The sequence below is a fragment of the Vulpes vulpes genome, chromosome 5 (genome assembly GCF_048418805.1).
Source record: "Vulpes vulpes isolate BD-2025 chromosome 5, VulVul3, whole genome shotgun sequence".
In the NCBI taxonomy this organism is placed as follows: Eukaryota; Metazoa; Chordata; class Mammalia; order Carnivora; family Canidae; genus Vulpes; species Vulpes vulpes.
In genome coordinates, this window is record NC_132784.1 from 49,873,745 (window position 1) to 49,895,292 (window position 21,548).

The 21,548-nt window shown below is 34.3% G+C and overlaps 1 protein-coding gene across 11 annotated transcripts in view; it reads left to right on the top strand.

The window, feature by feature from the left end:
* The window catches only part of CCDC102B (coiled-coil domain containing 102B), a 186,228-nt gene that overhangs the window by 92,746 nt on the left and 71,934 nt on the right, over positions 1-21,548 (top strand). For all 11 annotated transcript variants that reach the window (XM_072758076.1, XM_072758073.1, XM_072758070.1 and 8 more), the window contains exons 2-4: positions 458-1,070; positions 2,566-2,783; positions 13,700-13,808. In XM_072758076.1, coding sequence (XP_072614177.1) covers positions 474-1,070; positions 2,566-2,783; positions 13,700-13,808 — 924 coding nt within the window. In that variant the 5' untranslated portion in view covers positions 458-473. The remainder of the gene's footprint in view (positions 1-457; positions 1,071-2,565; positions 2,784-13,699; positions 13,809-21,548) is intronic.

The following is a 21,548-nucleotide window of genomic DNA, read 5'->3' on the forward strand; positions in this document are numbered from 1 at the left end:
GAAAGAGTTAGTCCAATTAGGATTTAGCCCCTGGGATTAGAAAAGGGGCCTATCCTCCTGGAGATCAATAGATTCCGCCTTCCACTTAAATGGGTTGTGCTTGAATTAGCAGTGAAAAGAGGATCCCCGAGTAGTTAAGGGACAATACAGATTACAGTAAATATTACCTGAAAAGAAATGGATTTGCTAAAATGAATTATTCATGTCGTATGCTATCCCCGATTGCATCTTTATATTTTTATTTGTATTCATTTGGCCAAATTTGATATGAGAAATTTCTGTTTCTTTGAGGATAATTACAAATACATAAGTTCTTCTGTATTTTTAATTATAGTGGAAAAGAAAATGTGCAATATTGAAAGATATATTGTTTTCATCCACCTTCTTTTTAGAATATAGGTCTTGCTCATTCCATTGCAATGGAAACTAAAATGTTAATTATGTTCTCTTTTTTTAGACCCAAAAAGATAAATATGAATTTAGATTCCATCCATCGGTTAATTGAAGAAACACAAATCTTCCAGATGCAGCAGTCATCAGTAAAACCACCTTGTGACATCGTAGCACCTGATTCCTCCCCCAGGGACACTTGTCATTCCTGTTTGCCACTTCAGGGGCTGCAATCACATGCTGCTCACAACTTCTGTGCACACTCGTGCAATACCAGTGAATGGAATATTTGTGAAGAGCTTCGCCTGCGGGAGCTTGAAGAAGTCAAGGCCAGAGCTGCCCAGATGGAGAAGACCATGCGGTGGTGGTCAGACTGCACTGCTAATTGGAGAGAAAAGTGGAGCAAAGTTCGGGCTGAAAGGAACAGTGCCAGGGAGGAAGGAAGACAGCTCAGAATAAAATTAGAGATGACAATGAAAGAATTGAGTGAATTGAAAAAGAAACAGAGTTTGCCACACCAAAAGGTGTTAGAAACTACCCAGGACCTGAAGCATCCTAGTTTCATGGAAGTGTCCTCTGCACAAGGAGACCAATTTCAAATTGCTTCACAAACATGTAAGTCTATCAGAGAGTGTCTGGTGAAAAGAGAATTTCCTACAAAAGACAACACATATAGTAAGGTAAGAAAAAAGCTCCACAGAGGAATCCAGAGATTATGTGTGGGTTTGAATGCAGTATACAGTAATGGGGAGGAAAGAGAAAATGACAAACCCAGTGGTGACTGCATTTGCTTGCTTGGGCTGCCATACCTAGGTACCACAGATCTGGGTGGCTTCAGCAACAGAAATCTATTTTCTGATAGTTCTAGAGGTTTAGGAATGTGAGATCAAGCTGTCAGCAGGTTTGGTTTCTTCTGAGGCCTCTTCTTGGCTTACAGATGGCCACCTTTTACTTGTGTCTTCACATGGTCTTTTCTTTGTGTGTGGTTATCTTCAAATTTCCTTGTAAAGACACTATCTCTAGGCCCACCATATTAATCTCATTTTAACTTCATGACATCTTTAAAAACACTGTACCCAATCCAGTATCATTCTACGGTACTGGGGGTAGGCTAAGACTTCAACATACCAGTTTTTGGGAAGAGACAGAGTTCAACAGCCCATATTACTGATCTTAGTAATATTTTTAGCAAAAATTAGCATTTTTTATGTGAAAAGAAAATATTTAGAGAGATTTCTCTCCATTTACCCTCATTATGACAATAATAATAAATTGTTCATACAGTAGGTTTCATACAAAGGTTTGGGACTTTGGCTTCATGACTAATTCCTGTAAAATGGGTACTATAGGCAAATACCTTTAGGAAATGCTTCACATTATCCACTCGTGGAATTTCTTGATATTCTTAGAGTCTTGAAGTTTTTAAGAATTCTGTACAAAATAGGGGATCCCTGGGTGGCGCAGTAGTTTAGCGCCTGCCTTTGGCCCAGGGCGCGATCCTGGAGACCCGGGATCGAATCCCACGTCAGGCTCCCGGTGCATGGAGCCTGCTTCTCCCTCTGCCTGTGTCTCTGCCTCTCTCTCTCTCTGTGACTATCATAAATAAATAAAAATTAAAAAAAAAAAGAATTCTGCACAAAATAAACTTTTTAGAAGCTTTATCTAATATAGCAGTTTGTAACCTTATTTATCCATTTTCTTTAACCTGGCAAATACTATTAACAACCCATGGAACATATTTTCAGAAACCTTAGGAATTCATTTTATTTCTTTAAATAATATCAGTTTATATTGTTACTCCTTTCTAATTCCACCTCTAAAAATATAGAGCATGATATCTTGCTCTTCTATCATTCAATCTAAAAATTTAAACCTTTCTATTATGTATGGGATTTATGGTAGATATAACCTAGATTCCATTGTAAATAAAAAAGTTTTCATAGATTGAAATGTATTTCACTATAATGTAGAACATAGAAGGAAAAAATAAGGCTTAAGGAATGCAAGTTAAAGTTCAGTCATATATCTCAATTACAGACTGATAAAGAAATGAAAATAGTAATTGGATGGTGAATCATAATATTTATTTCCTCTCCAAAATATGTTTTCTTCATGTGTTTTCTGCACTATATTTAAAAAATTAACACTAATTGTTTTATATTTTTTTCTTTTCAGGAAGATTTGATTATTGACCATTTAAGGTTAAATGAGGAGATGAAACTGAATCTTAATAGCCCTGATTCATTCAAGAATGGTGGTACTGAAAACTGTACACTGAAATCTGCATTAAGACTGCAAGCAATAAACCTACCTTTGGACAATGAAGTGTCTGAAATTTCAGCTTTGCAAGTGCATCTGGATGACTTCCAAAAAATTTTATGGAAAGAAAGAGAGTAAGTGCGAATCATTGTCTCCCTTAACCAAGTCTAATTTTTCAAACTTACTAAATTAAGTCTAGCAAACTGGCCATTTGATAATGTATTTTACTTATGCTTAGTCATTAAGTACTAATTTTTTTAAAAAAAAGTTTGATATGTATTCATTTTTGAATGTTTAAAATATTAAATATTTAATATGTAAGTATTAAATACATGCACTACTGCACAGGCTGTGGGCCAAATGAGAAATCCAACAGCAAGTCAAAATATGTCTCAAAACACAGGAAAAAGAAAACACAATATTGTAAAACCTGTGAAATGTAGCAAAAGCAGATGTTAGAGTGAAATTTATGTTATAAATGCTTGTATTAAGAAAAAAAGTTCAAGACGCCTAGGTGGCTCAGCGGTTGAGTGTCTGCCTTCAGCTCTGGTGTGATCCTGGGGTGTCCGGATCAAGTCCCACATCAGGCTCCCCACAGGGAGCCGGCTTCTCCCTCTGCCTATGTCTCTGCCACTCTCTCTGTGTCTCTTGTGAATTAATAAAGGAAATCTTTAAAAAAAGTTTAATAAATCACCCTACACCACAAGAAACTAGAAAAAGAATGAACTTAGCTGAAATTTAGTAGAGGAAGAAAATAACAAAGAAAAATCAGAAATAAAAGAGTCTAGAACAAATAACATAACATCGAAAGTAATGACCAGTTTAAAAAAAAAAAACAAAATTGGCAATGCTTTAACTACATATACTAAGTAAAAGAGAGAGAAACTCAAAAACCAATATGAGAAATGGAAGAGAAAATAATACAAGAGATAACCACAGAAATACAGAGTGGGATAACATATTATCATAAACAGACTTAGAAAATAAAAAAAAAAAAACAGATAATTCCTAAAAATGCACAAGTTACCAAGATTGAATCATGCATCTTGATTCCAATCTTGATCTTGATTTTCAAGTAGGAAATCTTTTTTGACCAGTAGCAAGAATGAAAGTTGAATTAAAAATCAAAATCTCCCCAAACAAAAAAACCAAAGACTATATGGTTTCATTGGTGAATTCTACCAAATATTTACAAAAATAATTAATGACAAGTTTATCAAAATCTTACGTATAAGAAGTCCTGAACTTACTAGGGAAAACCTATAAGGCTAGCTGGAGATTCCTCAACAAACTTGGCAAGCCAGAAGGGAGTGGCACGATATATTCAGAGTGCGGAGTGGTAAGAATCTGCAGCCAAGAATATCCAGCAAGGCTATCACTCAGAATATGAGGAGAGATAAAGAGTTTCCCAGACAAAAACTAAAAGAGTTCATGACCACTAAACCAGCCCTGCAAGAAATATTAAAGGGAACTCTTGAGTGCAAAGGGAGAGACCAAAAATGACAAAGACAAGAAAGGATCAGAGGAAATCTCCAGAAACAATGACAAAACAAGTCAAGTTCTGAATTTTGAAAAGTAATTTAAAACTTGTTAGTTTTTATCATTCTTTTGTTATAACTTTGTTCTCGTCTCTGGCAAATTCACTTTAATTATATTTGAATCATTAATGTAAATGGCTAGAATAGCCAGTGGTTTTCAAATTTCTACAGCATTAGCAGACTTCAGTGAATCAATACAAATGAAAAATATGTTAATATTTATAAGGGACAACTCAGTTTGTGAGTTACTGATTGCAGAAAAATGTGCTTTATTCATTGATCATTTGTGGTATAGAGCAAAGAAAACTAGACTTAAGATTAGATGACCTGGATATTTACCTTGGTTCTCACATATCCAGCTACATGATTTTGGGTTAGCCAAGATTGTGCTATTATTTCCTTTGTAAAATATGGATAGTGGTGCCTATGTTCCAGTTATCTTTTGGTTTATAGCAACACTGCCCACACGATGGTTTGTGTTGAAACAACAGTCACCATATAATCTGTTCTTGAAACTTGAGCATGCTTTGTGTAGACAGCTCATCTCTCACTACATGTGGCTTCAGCTGAGATGGCTCAAGGCTGGAGATGACTTAAGGGCTGGGGGCCAAAATCATCTGCAGCCTCTTCACTTACTCTCATATCTGGCACTTGATCTTGATTCTCCCCCTGGGGTCTTAGTCGGAACACCTGCAGGTGTCCTATCCTTTTGGCCACATGGATTCCTCACAGTGCCGTGGCTTGATTGAAAGCAAACATCTTAAAAGCACAGAAAAAAAAAATATGCTGTTTTAATTACCTTGTCTGAAAAGTCACATAGCATCACTTCAGCCTTATTCACCAAATTATTATGAGGATCAAACACAAATATTGTCTGGGAAAGTGGCTAGTGGTGTGAATTACTCAGTATGATTTATTTGTTATTCCTTCATAATCACCTTAGACAATGATTAGCATTGTGTGGAATATTTAAAACATGTTACAATATGGCCCCCAAATCTGAAAATCATTATTTTTCCACCTAGTTATAAGACTTTTAATGGGCAGGAAAATTTGGGGAAAAAATAGGTATAAATATTATTATATGTTATATAATAGTTTCAATTTTCCTAGTTTAAATAGATTGAAACAATGATAACATGCACACAGACCTTTCATGGATAGTATAAGCCCTTGATATGCCATTCTTTATCTGTTAACCAGAAATTTCTCTTTAGTCTCTCTAAATGTATTGCCCTACTAATTCCCTTTTTTCAGAGGCTTTATCTATACCTCGCCATATGAGTAGATTGTGATAATACAATCACAATACATTGTAATAATGTACCTGTCTATATAATAAATATTTATTATTCTGTCATCAAGTATAAATTCCTAATAGAGGCAATCAATATTAGTAGAAAGGAGAAAAAAATTGAATTAATTTTTAGGCCTGTACCCATATTAAAAATTAATTTTATCTGGAACTGTAGATCTCAGTCAAGTTCTAAATCTGTGTTTTATTTCTTGAAGGGTTTAACTTCTTAGTAGTTACAGACTTCTCTCACACCCACTCACACTGTTACTTCACTGACATAATGTAGTACGGACCATATGAAGCTGCTCCCTCCTACGTATAAACTCCCTGCGGTGCCAGTTTTAATGACACGCATGTGTATCTCTCTACACTCCCACTCAGACACACAGACGCACACGTATATATTTGACTCCCATGGAATAAATTAACAATCCCTATAGTAAGTAAATTCTTCAACTCTCTGGGACTTCAATATATAAACCATAATCGGGCCAGAGAAAAAGGGGGAAAGGGACCTCTGATTCTACTTTGTCTCTTCACTCTTCTCTCTAATAAACAGTCCCGTGGGTGTCATGTGTCCATGAATCAACATGAGCATGCAGTCCACGTGAGGCAATCAAAAAGCCTTTTCTCTATCACAAGAGACTGTTTCCCAAGGATATAGTATATGCTGTTGCTATAAATCTGTCTAACCTTTTAAATTCTTCCTCCTGGAATCAGCAAGTTGATGGCCGGAGTTGAGAACATGTGAATATAATTTTTTCTATGTTCCCAGCTAATGGGAAAATTCTCCTGTCTAGGAATCAGCCAAGAGAACTCAGGGGATGCTTTTCACCATTGTCACTGATGACAACCTCCTTATAAAAAACAATAAACTTTATTATATTGTTTGTATTCTGAGTACTATTCAGTTTTATGAAAATAATTTTCCGGGATCTAGAAGCTCCTCATGTATTGAGAATTTGTGTATTTTTGATCTCTTAGATAAAGACTTCCCATGTGGAAAATGTGAAGTAAGGATGGGAACCTCATCCACTTACAGAGCTAGGTGTACCTAGACATTTAGGGAGAGGAATTTTGGCAATGTCAGATCTTATGTAAAGGAGATGATGAAGTAAAAATATTTTCATTTAGAACCAGTTCTCAAAGTAAACTGCAGATGGCACCTGTATCCCTTAGAAAATGTTTGCACCATGCATTTAAGCAGAGCCTTAATCCTCGCCTCACTATTTTATTTCTTAGTCTATTTTCTATGGAAGAAAAGTAGTATGCTTCAATTATTTTGCTTTGCTTCATAAATGGTGTGTTTTTTCTTGATAAAATGAGACTTAAAATCTTTATGGGAATAAAGCCCAATGAGCCCAATGAACAAAATGGCATGCAAATCTAGTTAATATTATTTAATGTAATATTATTATAAATTACACAGTCAGGCCTACTTATTTATTCACTATTACTAATGGGATATATGGTAAACCTTTGCCTTTTTAAAAAAGTAATGTATGATTTGTATTCCTTTATATATATGTATTTATTTTTCTAGCTTTATTGAAGTATACATGAGAAATAAAATTTGTGTGTATTTAAGTTGAGCAATGTGATGAATTTGGTTTAAACTTTTATTTTATTTTATTTTATTTATTTTATTTTATTTATTTTATTTTATTAGTTTTAAAATTATTATATTTATTTATTTGACAGAGAGAGAGCACAAGCAGGCAGACAGGCAGGCAGAGGGAGAGGGAGAAGCAGGGAGCCTGACGTGGGGCTGGCTTCCAGGACCCTGTGGGATCATGACCTGAACCAAAGGCAGATACTTAACTGACTGAGCCACTCAGGTGTCCTAAAGTTTTTATGTTAATTCCAGTTAGTTAATTTGCAGTAGACAGTACAGTGATTTAGCAGTTCCATATGTCACCCTGTGCACATCCCCACAAGCACATGTGATGTTTTGGTATATGTGTGAAACGATTACCACAATCAAGCTAATTAACACATCCATCGCTTAACACCATTATTAATTTTTGTGTGTGGTGAGACCTCTTATGATCTACCCACTTAGAAAATTTCAAGTGTACAGTCTGGTATTGTTAGCTATAATCATCATGCTGTACCTTAGGTTTCCAGAAACTGAAAGTTTGTACACTTTGACTGATGTCTATGAACTGTCCCCACTTCCCAGCCCCTGGCATTTACCATTCTACTCTCTGTTACTATGAGATTTTTAAGATTCTACATATAAGTGAAATGATGTAGTATTTGTCTTTCTGCATCTGGTTTATTTCACTTCCCGTAATGTCCTACATTGTGTACACACACACACACATACACACACACACCCCTCACATTTTCTGCATCTGTTTATTTGTAGATGGACAGTTAGATTGCTTCAGTATCTCAGCTTTTGTAAATAATGCTGCAGTGAATATGAAGGTCTCTTTGAGATATTTGTTTCCTTTCCTTAGGCTGTATACCTAGAAGTGGTATCATCCAACAGTTGTTTTTCATTTTTTGAGGAGCCTTCATATCTTTTTCCACAGTGGCTGCACCAACTTACATTCCCCTCAACAATGTCGTTTCAACTACACTCTTACCAACACTTGTTATAACTTGTCTTTTTGGTAATGGCCATTCTAAAATAATGAGGTAATATCTCACTGAAGTTTGGGTTTGCTTTTCCCTGATGATTACTAATGTTAAGCACCTATTCATATACTTGGCCTTTTGTATGTCTTCCTGGAAAACTGTTTACCTTATTCATTTCTTAATTTTTGTTTGTTTGGGGGTGTTTTTGTTTTTGATTTTTGCTATTGAGTTGTGTGGGTTCCTTATATATATTTTGGCTTCCTTATCAGATATATGGTTTCCAAATATTTTCTATAGGTTGCCTTTTCATTTTGTTATTTATTTTCCTGTGCAGAAGCATTTTAGTTTGATTTATTTCTGCTTATTTTTGCTTTTGCTGCCTCTGCTTTTGGTGTTGAGTCCAAAAGAATATTGCCAATACCAATATTCAGGAGCTTTTTCCTTAAGTTTTCTTTGAGGACTTTTACAGTTTCAGTCTTATATTTAATCCGTTTCAAGCCACTTTTTGTGCACTTTTGCAATTGGTTTTTATTGTATAGTGTCTTTTATGTTTGAGTAATACCCTACCTAAGGAGATGGAGTCTGTTTTTCTGCATAGACTACAAAATTGTTAGTAAGTCTTAACTTGAATCTCCCTTGTGGTTAAGGTGCAGGCACTTGACATAGGAACAGCTCTTGAGATGTAGCCACCTAGCTTTAGCAAAAGCTAATGCCCCAAGAAAAAGAGAGCACCTATCCTGGTGAGGAGGAAGGCTGTGGTAGTAGCTACATCTTGATCCAAGAGGCAGCAGTGGTCTCCAGGGAAACTATCGCCATGTCTGGAGTTGGTGGTATTGAGGTCATGCTGTGATGCCCGTACCTAAATGGTGGCTGTAATGAAATACTGATGGGAAGATTGATATGGCATCATCTTTGGTATTTCTTGCTGTGCAGGTTCCCCATTTGCTTCTCCGGATCTTCCCAGAGTTTCCTCAAAAAGATTCTTTGAGTAATATTCCATTGTATACATAAACCACATCTTCTTTATCCATTCATCTTTCGATGGACACCGAGGTTGGGAAATATCAGGAAGGGAGACAGAACATAAAGACTCCTAACTCGGGGAAACGAACTAGGGGTGGTGGAGGGGGAGGAGGGCGGGTGTTGGAGGGGAATGGGTGACGGGCACTGAGGTGGACACTTGACGGGATGAGCACTGGGTGTTTTTCTGTATGTTGGTAAATTGAACACCAATAAAATTAATTAAAAAATAAAAATAAAAATAAAATTAAAAAAAAAAAAGATTCTTTGAGCTAATAATATCCTTTACTACTTTACTTATATTGGCTAATTCGAAATATTTACTCATTAGACACATATTTGATAACAAGAAAGTGGACAGGCAACAGGCAGTGGGGTCTTCATAGGATCAGCTCTGTGGCATGAGAGTAAATCCTTTGTTCCTGGCTGGATCATCTCAGAGTCTTGGTCTCTGATCATTTTGGATATTTCTGAGTTTCATAGTATTTTAAAAATTCATCTCTTTTCTAATTAAATTAACTATATATGGCTTCGCTATTTGCTGAAAGATCCTAAAAATGCTAAGGATTTAATTGTTAATACTTGAGAGTAGAGTCACAAAATGACAAATATGTTGCTGATTAAAAACATATTTAAAACTTTTTTATTATTTATAGTTTGATACTAACGACAGTTTAGACTAATAGAAAAATTGATATTTAGATGTTATTATAAGTTAACTTGTTTTTGTCTGGCAAAAACAAATATTGATAGAACTTTAAGAAAGTACTTGTTATTTTACAATAAAATTTCGCACAGTTCAAAAGTGATTACTTTTATCCCCAAATATTAGTGTTTCAAGAATTTTCATCCCTGAAAAAATTTTGGCTAAATTTTTGTCTATATATATGTCCAAGTTTTATGTTCAATTATTGTGGGATCATCATAACTATCAAAGGATTGTATAGAAATATAATAATACGTTTCCAGAAAAATCATTTTGGTTTACACTTTATCTTTTAGTTCTGCAAATGTTATATATCTCAGCAATGAGATCTTTAAAAGTTTATATCATCATATTAAAAATACTACATTTTGGCTGAACTTTATCTTACTATTTTTTAAATATGCAATATTCTTTAGAGTAAAATAAGTTTTTTTTCTTTGCCTTAATAGTTCAAATGATCTGATGATAATTTAAATTTCAATTATAAATTTAACTGTATAGTTAGTAATTTTGGAAATTCCTCTAAAATATAGAATAAATTGATTAGGCCAGAAATTAAGAATTTAAAGAGTGCCCTCTGCTGCATAAATTTAAGTGTGCAGGGTCCTTATGTCCTCAATGTTTGCTTGCATAGAGTCAACTAAAAATATTTTAGTTGTATAAATTTGCTTGATGAAGCCACACTAAAAATATCCAAGCATCGCAATATCATTAAATACATGTTTATGAATTGCCTTTCCTTTCACTCCTTAGACTAAATTATACCATCTTATGTAATAAAAACACATAATTTTATTTCAGTAAACTAATAAATATTAGTTATTATATTTAAGATGCATACATGAAGAGATAAATAATACTATATTATAAATATTAGTAATATGTCTTAAATAAGGCATAAGAATCTATTTCTTTTTAATACATTTGGGCAAAATTATATTATTTTTATTTTATGAACTGGTTTTGACTAATTCTAGGTCTAGATGTAATCTAGATATAATTCTATCTTTAGAATATTTCTATGTTTCTGTATAATTAAGATTAAAAGCTTAATTAATATATAGTCTGCAGTACTCTTCTTGAACCTCTTATAAAATTCTGAAGGAATATTTACCCCAATACTTTTTATGACATTTTTAAGAATCAACATTTATTCTACAATAATAATAAATCATTTTTACGGTAATGTGAGCCTTTTTGCTAACATTATCATTTGATCTTTTAAACTGCAATGTTAAAAACTTGATGGTGATTTCTGAACATGTATGATCCTAAATTTTAAAGTGTAGACTTTCCTCAATTTTTCAAGTAAATTTTTATATTATTCTACTAATAAATTTTGAGATAATTTATCATTGTATGCTTATTACACAAATGTAGTTAATTAGTATCCTTCAATAAAATCACTTTATTTACTATATTCGTTTTCCTTTTTAAAATTTTCAATCCCTGACAAAAATAGAGATTCCCGTGTTCTACTCATGCAACTCTAGTAAATTGAGTACAGTGATTCTTAAACATTCCAGTGAAGTTACAAATTTAGTGAAATTTTCTTATTTTTGCAACTGAAATTACAAGTCTAAGTCAATACTCAATTTCTCTTAAATATTCAAATATGGCTTATCATTTGAAAACCTTAAAATTATCCAATGCCAAATATATAACGTATTTTAATGTACAGTGATTTTTTCATTTTCTGTTTAAGTGTGACACCAAACATAGTATTTGGCAATTTGTTCATTATTTCTATACTTAATCCCATTCTTGAAATCCTAACCATAGTCACTAAGATAAAAATAATATCTTGGGAAGTAACTTGGATGTCATTAACTGGCTGGGTCTGCTTATCTATAATGATTTTGGGCTGAAGTTATTATCTGGAGCTGTAGACATTCATAGGCAGTGTTCACAGGACCTAGACTTTCATATCAAGCCCTTTTGTTTGTTAATTTTAATGTATTTGCTGTTAATAGGGGATTCAAAATTATAGTCTTATAAATGGCGTTGGTGTTTTTGCAACCTGAGTCTTCTGAGGTTAAACCTTAGCTAATGCTCACATGTTCTCAATGGTTCATGCAAATATAATTATATAACTTTTTAATAAGCTACTTATCCACTGATTGGATTAAACTAATATATTTATGACCTAATTCTATTTTGAATTATTTTCACAGTATTGCTATGGAAGATTCATATTTCTCATAAATATGTAAACTTCATTCAATTTTGATTCTGGGTGCATCTTCTAGGTCTATGAACATGTTTCTAAGAACCTTATACTGATATTATCACTGAAATAGACCCAAGTGTGTATACTGGTTAATTACAGTAAGGTTGTAACTAACAACCACAAAATCTCAGTGGTATACAATAATCAGACTTTATTCAGCTGGAGTCTGTGAGCCAACTAAAGGCTGCTTGATCCAGACGAGGCTCTGCAGGGGAGGCTGGTTATGATCCCTGTCTCTCATACTCCCACTGGGAGCAGTGAGTCCACATTGCTATGTACTTCCCATTGCTGTGGCCAAAATACAAGGTAAAACCAGTTGCATAAACATTTTTGAAGGCTCAGCCACATGGTGCCCACTAGCATTCCACTGATGGTGTCAGGCACATTTTCCATTTTCCAAATCACTGCAAGTGATGATTTCATCATGTGTTTCACCACTAAATAACATATCACCATTTTTTTCTGGCTGCTTATGCTTTATCAACATTTTTCCTCTAGCATCCTCCTTTTAAGTATCATTTTCTGTATCAGTTATATTTGCTGCAGAAAAAAATACAATAAAACAACCCTAGCGCGCGCACACACACACACACACACACACACACACACACACACCATAATATTCAGTGGCCTAAAACAATTATTTTGCCCATATGGACAAAAAAGGTGGGCCAGCTGGGTTTGTCTCGATGGTAAGGTTGGGCTCAGATCTGCTTTATGTTTTTATTTGGGGACAGCAATTCCTTGGGGAAACTCTTTTCACAGTGATGGCTGAGACATGAGACAAGAAGCCCAACCACACAGATTCTTTTCAAACATCTGGGTCTGTCATATCTGCTAATATCCTATTGTCAAAACCTAGAAGCAAGGATTGAGGAAAGCAACTCTGTCCTTGGAAGTAGAAAAAACACTACATTTTTTAACACTAATTTGATGCACCACACAGATGAAGATTGGCCATCTGCAAAGGTCAATATATGCTAATTACAACCAGAAGTAAACAATTATTTTCAGTGAATCACTGTGATAGACATATGGGCATACAAAAAAAATCAATAATTGAAGATATTAAAAGACCAGATTTCAATTCTAATTCTGTCATTTGTTGTAGAAATGGATAAATTAATCCAATTATTTAAAATAAAGATCCAAGTGAATTTTTTTCATTAAAACAAAATTGCAAATATTTTTAAAAAGTATTTTTATATCTCCAGTAAAGGATTGATTTCTTAAATTCTTATGTGGACTCCTTATCATTCCCTTTCATATCAAAGGATGATTTCTTTATTCATACATAGTCACAATATGAAGTTGGATAAAAGCTATGTTAAAATTAGAAATATATATATACTCCTAAATAAGGAAACAATATGAATAAGAGAATGAGAGAAAGGAATGAATAATAGAGGAGAAAGCTGGCAGAAAGTCAAATATTTTGATACTGGCAAAGGAAAATTAAAAATGCTTAACTTACTCTAATGCTAATTAACAGAATAACAAACTAAACCAAGTTTTACTCAATATTTATAATTTTTTAGCTAGAAAAGTTTTTTTGTGATTATAATGGTCATATACGAGTATAAAGATAAGGAAAATAGGTAATCAAAAATTGAATGTGTTCCTAAAATTATTTTTAAATTGTAAGACTCTTTTGCTCTTAATTCTTTATTTAGAATGCGTTCATCTTTGGAAAAAGAAATAGAACGACTGGAGTCAGCTTTGTCTGTGTGGAAATGGAAGTATGAAGAACTGAAAGAATCAAAGCCAAAAAATCTGAAAGAGGTATGAAAGCATACAATGTAGAGGGAGAAATGAAACTGACAGTTTTCTCTGTTCAGATATGTAACCTCATGGGCAGAAAGCTCTATAAACAAGAGGAAAGGTTAAAAAAATTGAATTTCCTCCATCAGAGGGATATTTTAGCTGACATGTCCATGTGAACTTAGTCAAACTCAACTCATAAGAAATCTTGTTCTAAATAATGTATGTTTTTAATGAACGTGACACAATTAACTTTCTATGTCAGGCTCATGTGAGGGGACTGCTAAAGAAGTCATTATATCCTAGCACTTATAATAAACAATTTTACCTTACTCATTTAGGTAGCAGTCTGAAAATATCAATATATCTCAAGTGCACCTAAGTTCTTTTAATATTGACTGTATGGCTATTCAGGATCAGCTACTTGCCTTTATACTTTCCCTTTGCATTTTCATCAATAAAATGCAGTCACGAACCTTTCCCATTTTAATGATTTATTAATATTCATTGTTTAAACAATATTAATTGTACGTTTTGTGTGCACCAAAGCATTGTTCCAGGTAAGCATGTGGCATAGAATAATGAGCAAAGAAAAGAAAAATCCTAACAAAATAATAAGCCAAAAGCTTCAAATGAGTCAACATTTAGTTGGGGTGTATATATATGTATGTGTATTACATTAATTATATACTATATGTTATACATTATATCTGTACATATACATACACACAGACACACACATGCATACAGATCATATATGTACGCTGACCAGCTGCTAAAGAAGGTAAGTAATCAGTTATGTAACTGTGCCTTAATCAAAAACACTATTACATCCATTTTTAGAAAAAAACATTGGTAAGTAATACATCTCTTTGTTTATGAAATCCACATTAATGATGCTTCAGGTTTGTTTCCAGCAGGTGGTAAAGTTTAGAGTCATTAACTTTGTAAAAAATATTTTATTTATTTATTCATGAGAGACACAAAAAGAGAGGCAGAGACACAGGCAGAGGGAGAAGCAGGCTCCCTGATGAGGGAAAGGGGCCTGATGTGGGACTCGATTCCAGGACCCCAAGATCACCACTTGGGCCAAAGGCAGATGCTCAACCACTGAGCCACCCAGGTGCCCTAGAGTCATTAACTTAAGTTTGCTGAAATCCCATGAGGAACCTTGTTTGAAGCATATGCCTGACTTCTGAGTCATATGCAAGCATTCTGATGTCCATTGAGTGTCGTAATTATCATGCACTGGTTCAGAAATAGTCAGATGTTAACTCATTGGACCAATGAGATTTAAAAGGAGGGAGAGCTTTTCCTAATATTTTAGAGCAAATATTTCCTGCTTAAAAATCATTATTAACAAAAGGCAATTTCAGCGAGAGCTACAGACTGAGAACATTTCTCAATGAGGGGTAAGTTAAATAATTAAGGCTTTGCTACATAAAGTTTACCTCTTTGGGATCCCTGGGTGGCACAGTGGTTTGGCGCTTGCCTTTGGCCCAGGGCGCGATCCTGGAGACCCGGGATCGAATCCCACATCAGGCTCCTGGTGCATGGAGCCTGCTTCTCCCTCTGCCTATGTCTCTGCCTCTCTCTCTCTCTCTCTCTGTGACTATCATAAATAAATAAAAAAATAAAAAAAAAATAAAGTTTACCTCTTCTTTATACATTCATGTTAGATTGTCAGAGTTGTTTTGTTTCTAGCTCAAACTTTAGGTTTATATATCTATATAAATCATATCATGTATATAAATCATATATATAAATATGTACATCACATATATAAATCATATATATATATACACACAATGTATGTGTGTGTACACATACACATACATTTATATGTGGATCCTAGTATTATATTCCCAGGTACCTAACTGAACATGATGTCTCTGAGTCTGACCAAAGACAGTAAATTAATGTTATACAGGGAAAATAGTTCACAACACAAAAATCATATTATATTTAGAGTTTCTATGTATTTGCCCTTATAATATAGTGGTCTCTAAATTTGATTGAGAAAGCTAATATTGAAGGTAGAATGGGTTTTAAATTGAATTTTAAAAGAAATGCGCATTTACTATCTCTTGCCACTAGTGGACAGTGCAGACCTGATAACGTTCGTTTTTTAAGGCTTTTTTTTTCAAGTAATTTAACATTTGTATAGCAACTGGTTTGGAAAAAAGTCGTAATGTTGAGTTGGTTTACAAAGGGATATGTATATTTTAAGATGTTTAATGTTTTATATTCAAAGATGATATTTTGGACATTAAGGCGGAACATGTCTACTTTAACAGAGCTTTACAGATGAGAAAAGATAAAACCAACGTAGCATTTTACAGTGTAAAATGGGTCTACAATTTGAAACCCATACAGAAATATGTATTAGTACAAATCTGATGCTTTTACTAGATAAAATTATAAGGTTTTTGGAACAGGAAAACCTCAACATTGTTGTGAGAAATCTGTTCAACTATTTAAACTTTGAGTGCAAGTTTCAGTTTAGTGAACTACAAATTTGAACATTGAGTGGAAGTAACAATGAATAAAAAAAATTTACTGTAGATGATGGAAAGTTAATTTTACTAAAAATTTGAACATTGAGTGGAAGTAACAATGAATAAAAAAAGTTTACTGTAGATGATGGAAAGTTAATTTTATAGAAATAAAGAAAAAACATTGAATTATTTATATGAGATTATTTTTTAATAGCTCTCTCACTCCCTAGAAATGGAATTTGTGATATTCTTTAAAGCTTTTTTGAAGAGATGTGGTATGAACATATGTTTAAATTATCTTATAAAATATTGTGGAATATTTGAAAGTATTTAAAAACTGAATAAACAAAAACACTGTCATATGCAATTTTTGTATGTACTTTGTCTAATTGCTTTATAATAGATTAGAACAAGAAGAATTTTTGGTACATTTAGAAATGGGATTGTAGAGTATAAGTGTAAAATATTGAAAGTTTCTATTCAGTTGATTGATAATCCAGAAACATGTCATGATGCAGCCTTTGGAGCTTCATATGAATTCTCTCTTCTTACTCCATTCTTCAAAAATTATGATAAATGACCTTCACTTTCACTGTAGCTCTTCATCTATAAAAAAATTTTGAACACAAGTGTAATTCTGTTTTAGATGCCTGAAACTGTTACAAGCAAATACATGCCTGGCTAGGAACTGGTGATAGAAAGATTGGCAATTTTTAGAGTTGGAAACAGATGTGCTTAATAGACCAAGGTTTTTTAAAATGTATTTGAAAATCTGGCATCTGTAGAGAGAAATCATTCTTAAATCACTGACATTTAGAGAAGAGTAAATATAAGAATGCAATTGTAAAATCTAATAAGTATTTAAAATGCAACCAAGACAATGAGTGGTAGAGATGATTATATTCCAAATGCTACTCCCATGCTGAATTTAATACTTATTCAGCTTTTCCTTTGCACATCTGTAAGTATTGATTTGGAATTACATCATGAATTCCAATTTTTTTAAATGGTCATTTTCATAAAATCTTATGATCTAGAGAATCAAATATTCATGGAAGTAATATTGATTACAAATAATTATGGTACTTTTGCTTTAACCATAAATGACTGATTCTCTCCTTAATGAAAGATATCTTACCATATGTGTAGAATACTGCTAACATTTTAAAACTGGTCTCAAATTGAAAAATTAAATGTAACTTTAAAAATGTAATCTATCTGAAAATTTTGTGCTTTTACCAGTATATTCTTAAGGATTTTATCAAGGAATTTGATAAACAATGATAATAACAATGTTTCCAGTAGTTTATAATTTACAATGTTGTTTTATAAAGATTTATATTAAATACTGATAGAGATAGGCTTTGTGGGACTGTATATGGCACTAAGAGCTGCCATTAAAGTATAATCTCAAATATCTCAAAACACCTTTCTGATTTGGGGGTAGTAGAAGGTTAGAATTAGCATTATATGTAGCTAAAATTCTACACTAATACTTTTATTTTTTTCAGAAATAAGATTTTTTCTTTCTTTATTTTTTACTTGAAGTTTCATCAAAGATACCTTCACTTTTTGAAAGATTATGTGAGCTGACACAGGTTGCTTCCCTCTCTTGGCAATTGTAAATAACGCAATAGATGCAAGGGTGTATATACCTTTGTGGATTAGTATTTCATTTTTTTTGGGTAAATACCACCAGTGTAATTGTTGTATACACGGTATTTTTATCTTTAATTTTTTGGGGAACCTCTGTACTTTTTTCCACAGTGGCTGTACCAAATTACATTCCTTGGTGCATGAAGGTTCCTTTTTCTCCACATCCTTGCCAACACTTGTTTTTTATTTTAGCCATTCTGACAGGTGTGAGGTGATAACTCATTGTGGTTTTGATTTGCATTTCCCAGATAATGAATGGTATTGAGCCTCATTTCCTGTGTCTTTTGGCCATCTGTATGTCTTCTTTGTAGAAATATCTGTTCATGTCTTCTGACCATTTTTAATTGGATTATTCGTTTTTTGGTGTTGACTTGTATGAGTTCTTTATTTTTGATAGTAACGCTTTCTCAGATATGTCATTCACAAATATCTTCTCCCTTTCAATAGGTTGTCTTTTAGTTCTGTTGACTATTTCCTTTGCTGTGCAGAAGCTTTTTTTTTTACTGTGATATAGTCCCAATAGTTTATTTTTGCTTTTCTTTCCCTTGCCATTATGGGAGCTGTTCTGCATACATAAGGAAAGGGTCCTCGAAGATACTTACTTGAAATAGGTATATGGTGAAGTGTTAGTACAGCTGCGAGTGCAAAACTTTTTCAAAAACTGTCATTTTGCTATTTTGTGGCTTAAATTACTCCATAGAAATGACAAAAATTCTTAATATGTCTTCTCAGTTCTAACCCTAAATGATAGCTCCTACCACTACTTTCCCTCTCTGTTGCTTTCCTCATCATAACCTTCAGATCTCCTACTTTGCCCCCTCCTGTCGTCTCTTATCCATCACTGTTGACTTTTTATTTTTCCATCCAGCAACCAGCGTGATATTTTTAAAAACACAAATTGGATCATATAACACCCTTGCTTCAAATTCTTCAGTGACTTCCCTTGTACTTAAAGTATGCTTCCCTCCAAGTAATCGGAAGTCTAAGGAAATCTGAATCCACCTGGTTAAACCACCAGATGTTGACAATTCAAAGGATGTCTTCTGATAATGATACCACTCTTTTCAACCCTAGCTGCTCTAACAAGCAGTGTCCCGAATTTCAGCAGGTAGGACCCAATGAATGATTATTTTTGACTAACATACACTCCCTTCATGTTTTTGGAGGGTAGCCTTCTCCTTCTATACAGTGACTCTCTGTCCCCTGGGCTCTCAGAGGTCACTCAGCTGAATACTCTGCATCCAAGCAAGATTAGAAAAAAGAGAATGGGAATTATATGGAGATGCTTTGTGCTCTAGGCTTGGGTCTGGTGTACCTTATAACCCACAGGCAAGTACTCATTTGCATAGTGATACCTAATTGTAAGGAATGTTAGGAAATGTCTTCAAGCTATATACTTAAAAAAAAAAAGACAAAGTGAATTTTGTAACCATCAAACCAGTTCCTGATGCAGGAATCAATATATTACATAATTAGTAACATTTACTGATTAATATGTTATCTTATTGATAAATATAAATATATATGTACACACACACACACACATATATATATATATAGTTAAAGATTTTATTTATTTGAGAAAGAGAGAGAGTGCATGTGAGACAGAACACAAGTGGGAGGAAGGGTAGGGGGAGAGGGAGAAGCAGATTGCCCACTGAGTAGGGAGCCCAAGAGACATGGAGCTCCATTCCAGGACTGTGGAATCAGGACCTGAGCCAAAGGCAGATGCTTCCCCAACTGAGCTATCTAGGTGCCCCTATTAATAAATATATTAATTAATGTATTACCTTCATTATTACTGATAAGACATATTTAAGGGAAAGTGAGCTTCCTAATCCTAAAATCCATATTAAAGAGCTTGACTTACATCCCCACAAATGGGCTAAACAGGCTGAGACCTGTTTTTCATGTGAGTCTCTTTCACTTTTCATCTTTTGTGTTTGAGAAAAATTGTGCAAGGTGTGCTTCTTGCAGATCTCTTTTACCCTAAGAATGGGAGGGAAGGAGTAGAGCTCTAGGTGCCTGATTTCTCATTTAAACTCACCAGTTAGATAACTCCTCCTCCTCCTCCTTCTCCTGGGAAAGAAGAAGTAACAAATGGAGGGACACCTGAATTTGTAGGCAAATAGTTGACCATCCAGAGGGAAGGATACTTTAAGTAGAGAGCAAAAAGCTCCCCTCCCTTTACTATTTACTGTCATCTACATGATTTCTCTTCCTCCTCCTCCTCCTCCTCCTCCTCCTCTTCTTCTTCTTCTTCTTCTTCTTCTTCTTCTTCTTCTTCTTCTTCCTTCTTCTTTCTTCTTCTTCTTTTAATCAACTGATGATACTTGTTCCTGTGCCAGGTGGAGTGATTGCTCCTGACTACCAGGGGAATTTGGGTTGGTGCTCCACCGTGGAACTGAGGAAGAGTATATCAGGAGTGTAGGAAATCCCTTAAGGAGTCAGCATTACCATGTTCTGTGATTACGGTTGATGGAAAACTGTAGCAATTCAATGCAGGCAGGATTAATAAAGGCCCTGTGCCTTTGGGAATGAAGGTTTGGGTCATCCCATCAGGTAAAGAACCATGACCATCTAGGTGCTTGCTGAAGACAAAGGGAATACAGAATGAATGGTTGAAGAAGGTAGCTACAACCAGATGACCAGTTATAGAAATGAAGTCATCAGTAGTTCTTCCTTATTTTGCTATGAATATGTATTTCTCCCTATTCTTCTGTCTGCCAGCAGCAGAAACCAACACTGTGCCCTATCTCTTTATATATTTGTTTTCTTTCCTCTCTGATTCCCTATCATTAACATAAGATGTATTACTTTTATATCAGTATTTAAGAATTATTAATTTTATTTCAGAGTTTAAGTTATGGGATATCAGAAGAGTAAACATTACTCAGGGACTTCCCTTCCTCTTTTGGAGAAGGGATTAGTGCATTTTCAGTTCTATACAGAGACGTATCATGTTAGATGGATTGTTTTGGTCTTTATGTGAAGATTAAGTGTAGTTTTAAGAGATACATATGGATGCTGTGTTGATGAAGGTCAGATTTGTGATGGTTAACTCTTTTTCTTTAAGATTTTATTTATTTATTCATGAGGGGGGTGGACACAAGCAGAGGGAGAAGTAGGCTCCATGCAGGGAGCCTGATGTGGGACTCCATCCCGAGACTCTAGGATCATGTCCTGGGCTGAAGGCAGGTGCTAAGCTGCTGAGCCACCCAGGTGTCCCATGTGATGATTAATTCTATGTGTCAACTCAACTGGGCTAAGGGGTGCTCAGATCTCTGGTAAATATTTCTGGTGTGTCTTTGAGAATGTCTTTGGGGGACACCTGGGTGGCTTAGTTGGTTAAGCATCTACCTTCAGTTCAGGTCATGGTCCCTGCGTCCTGAGATCGAGCCCTGCATTGGGACCCTGCTCAGTGGGTGTGTAGGAGGGTTTGCTTCTCCCTTGTGCTCTGAGCCTCCTCCCTGCTTATATTCTTTCTCTCTCTCTCTCTCTCTCTCAAATAAATAAATAAAATCTTTAAAAAGAGAGTGTGTGTATATTTGGCAGAGATTAACAGTTGAATGGTATACCGAGTAAAGAAGATCTTCCTCCCCAATGC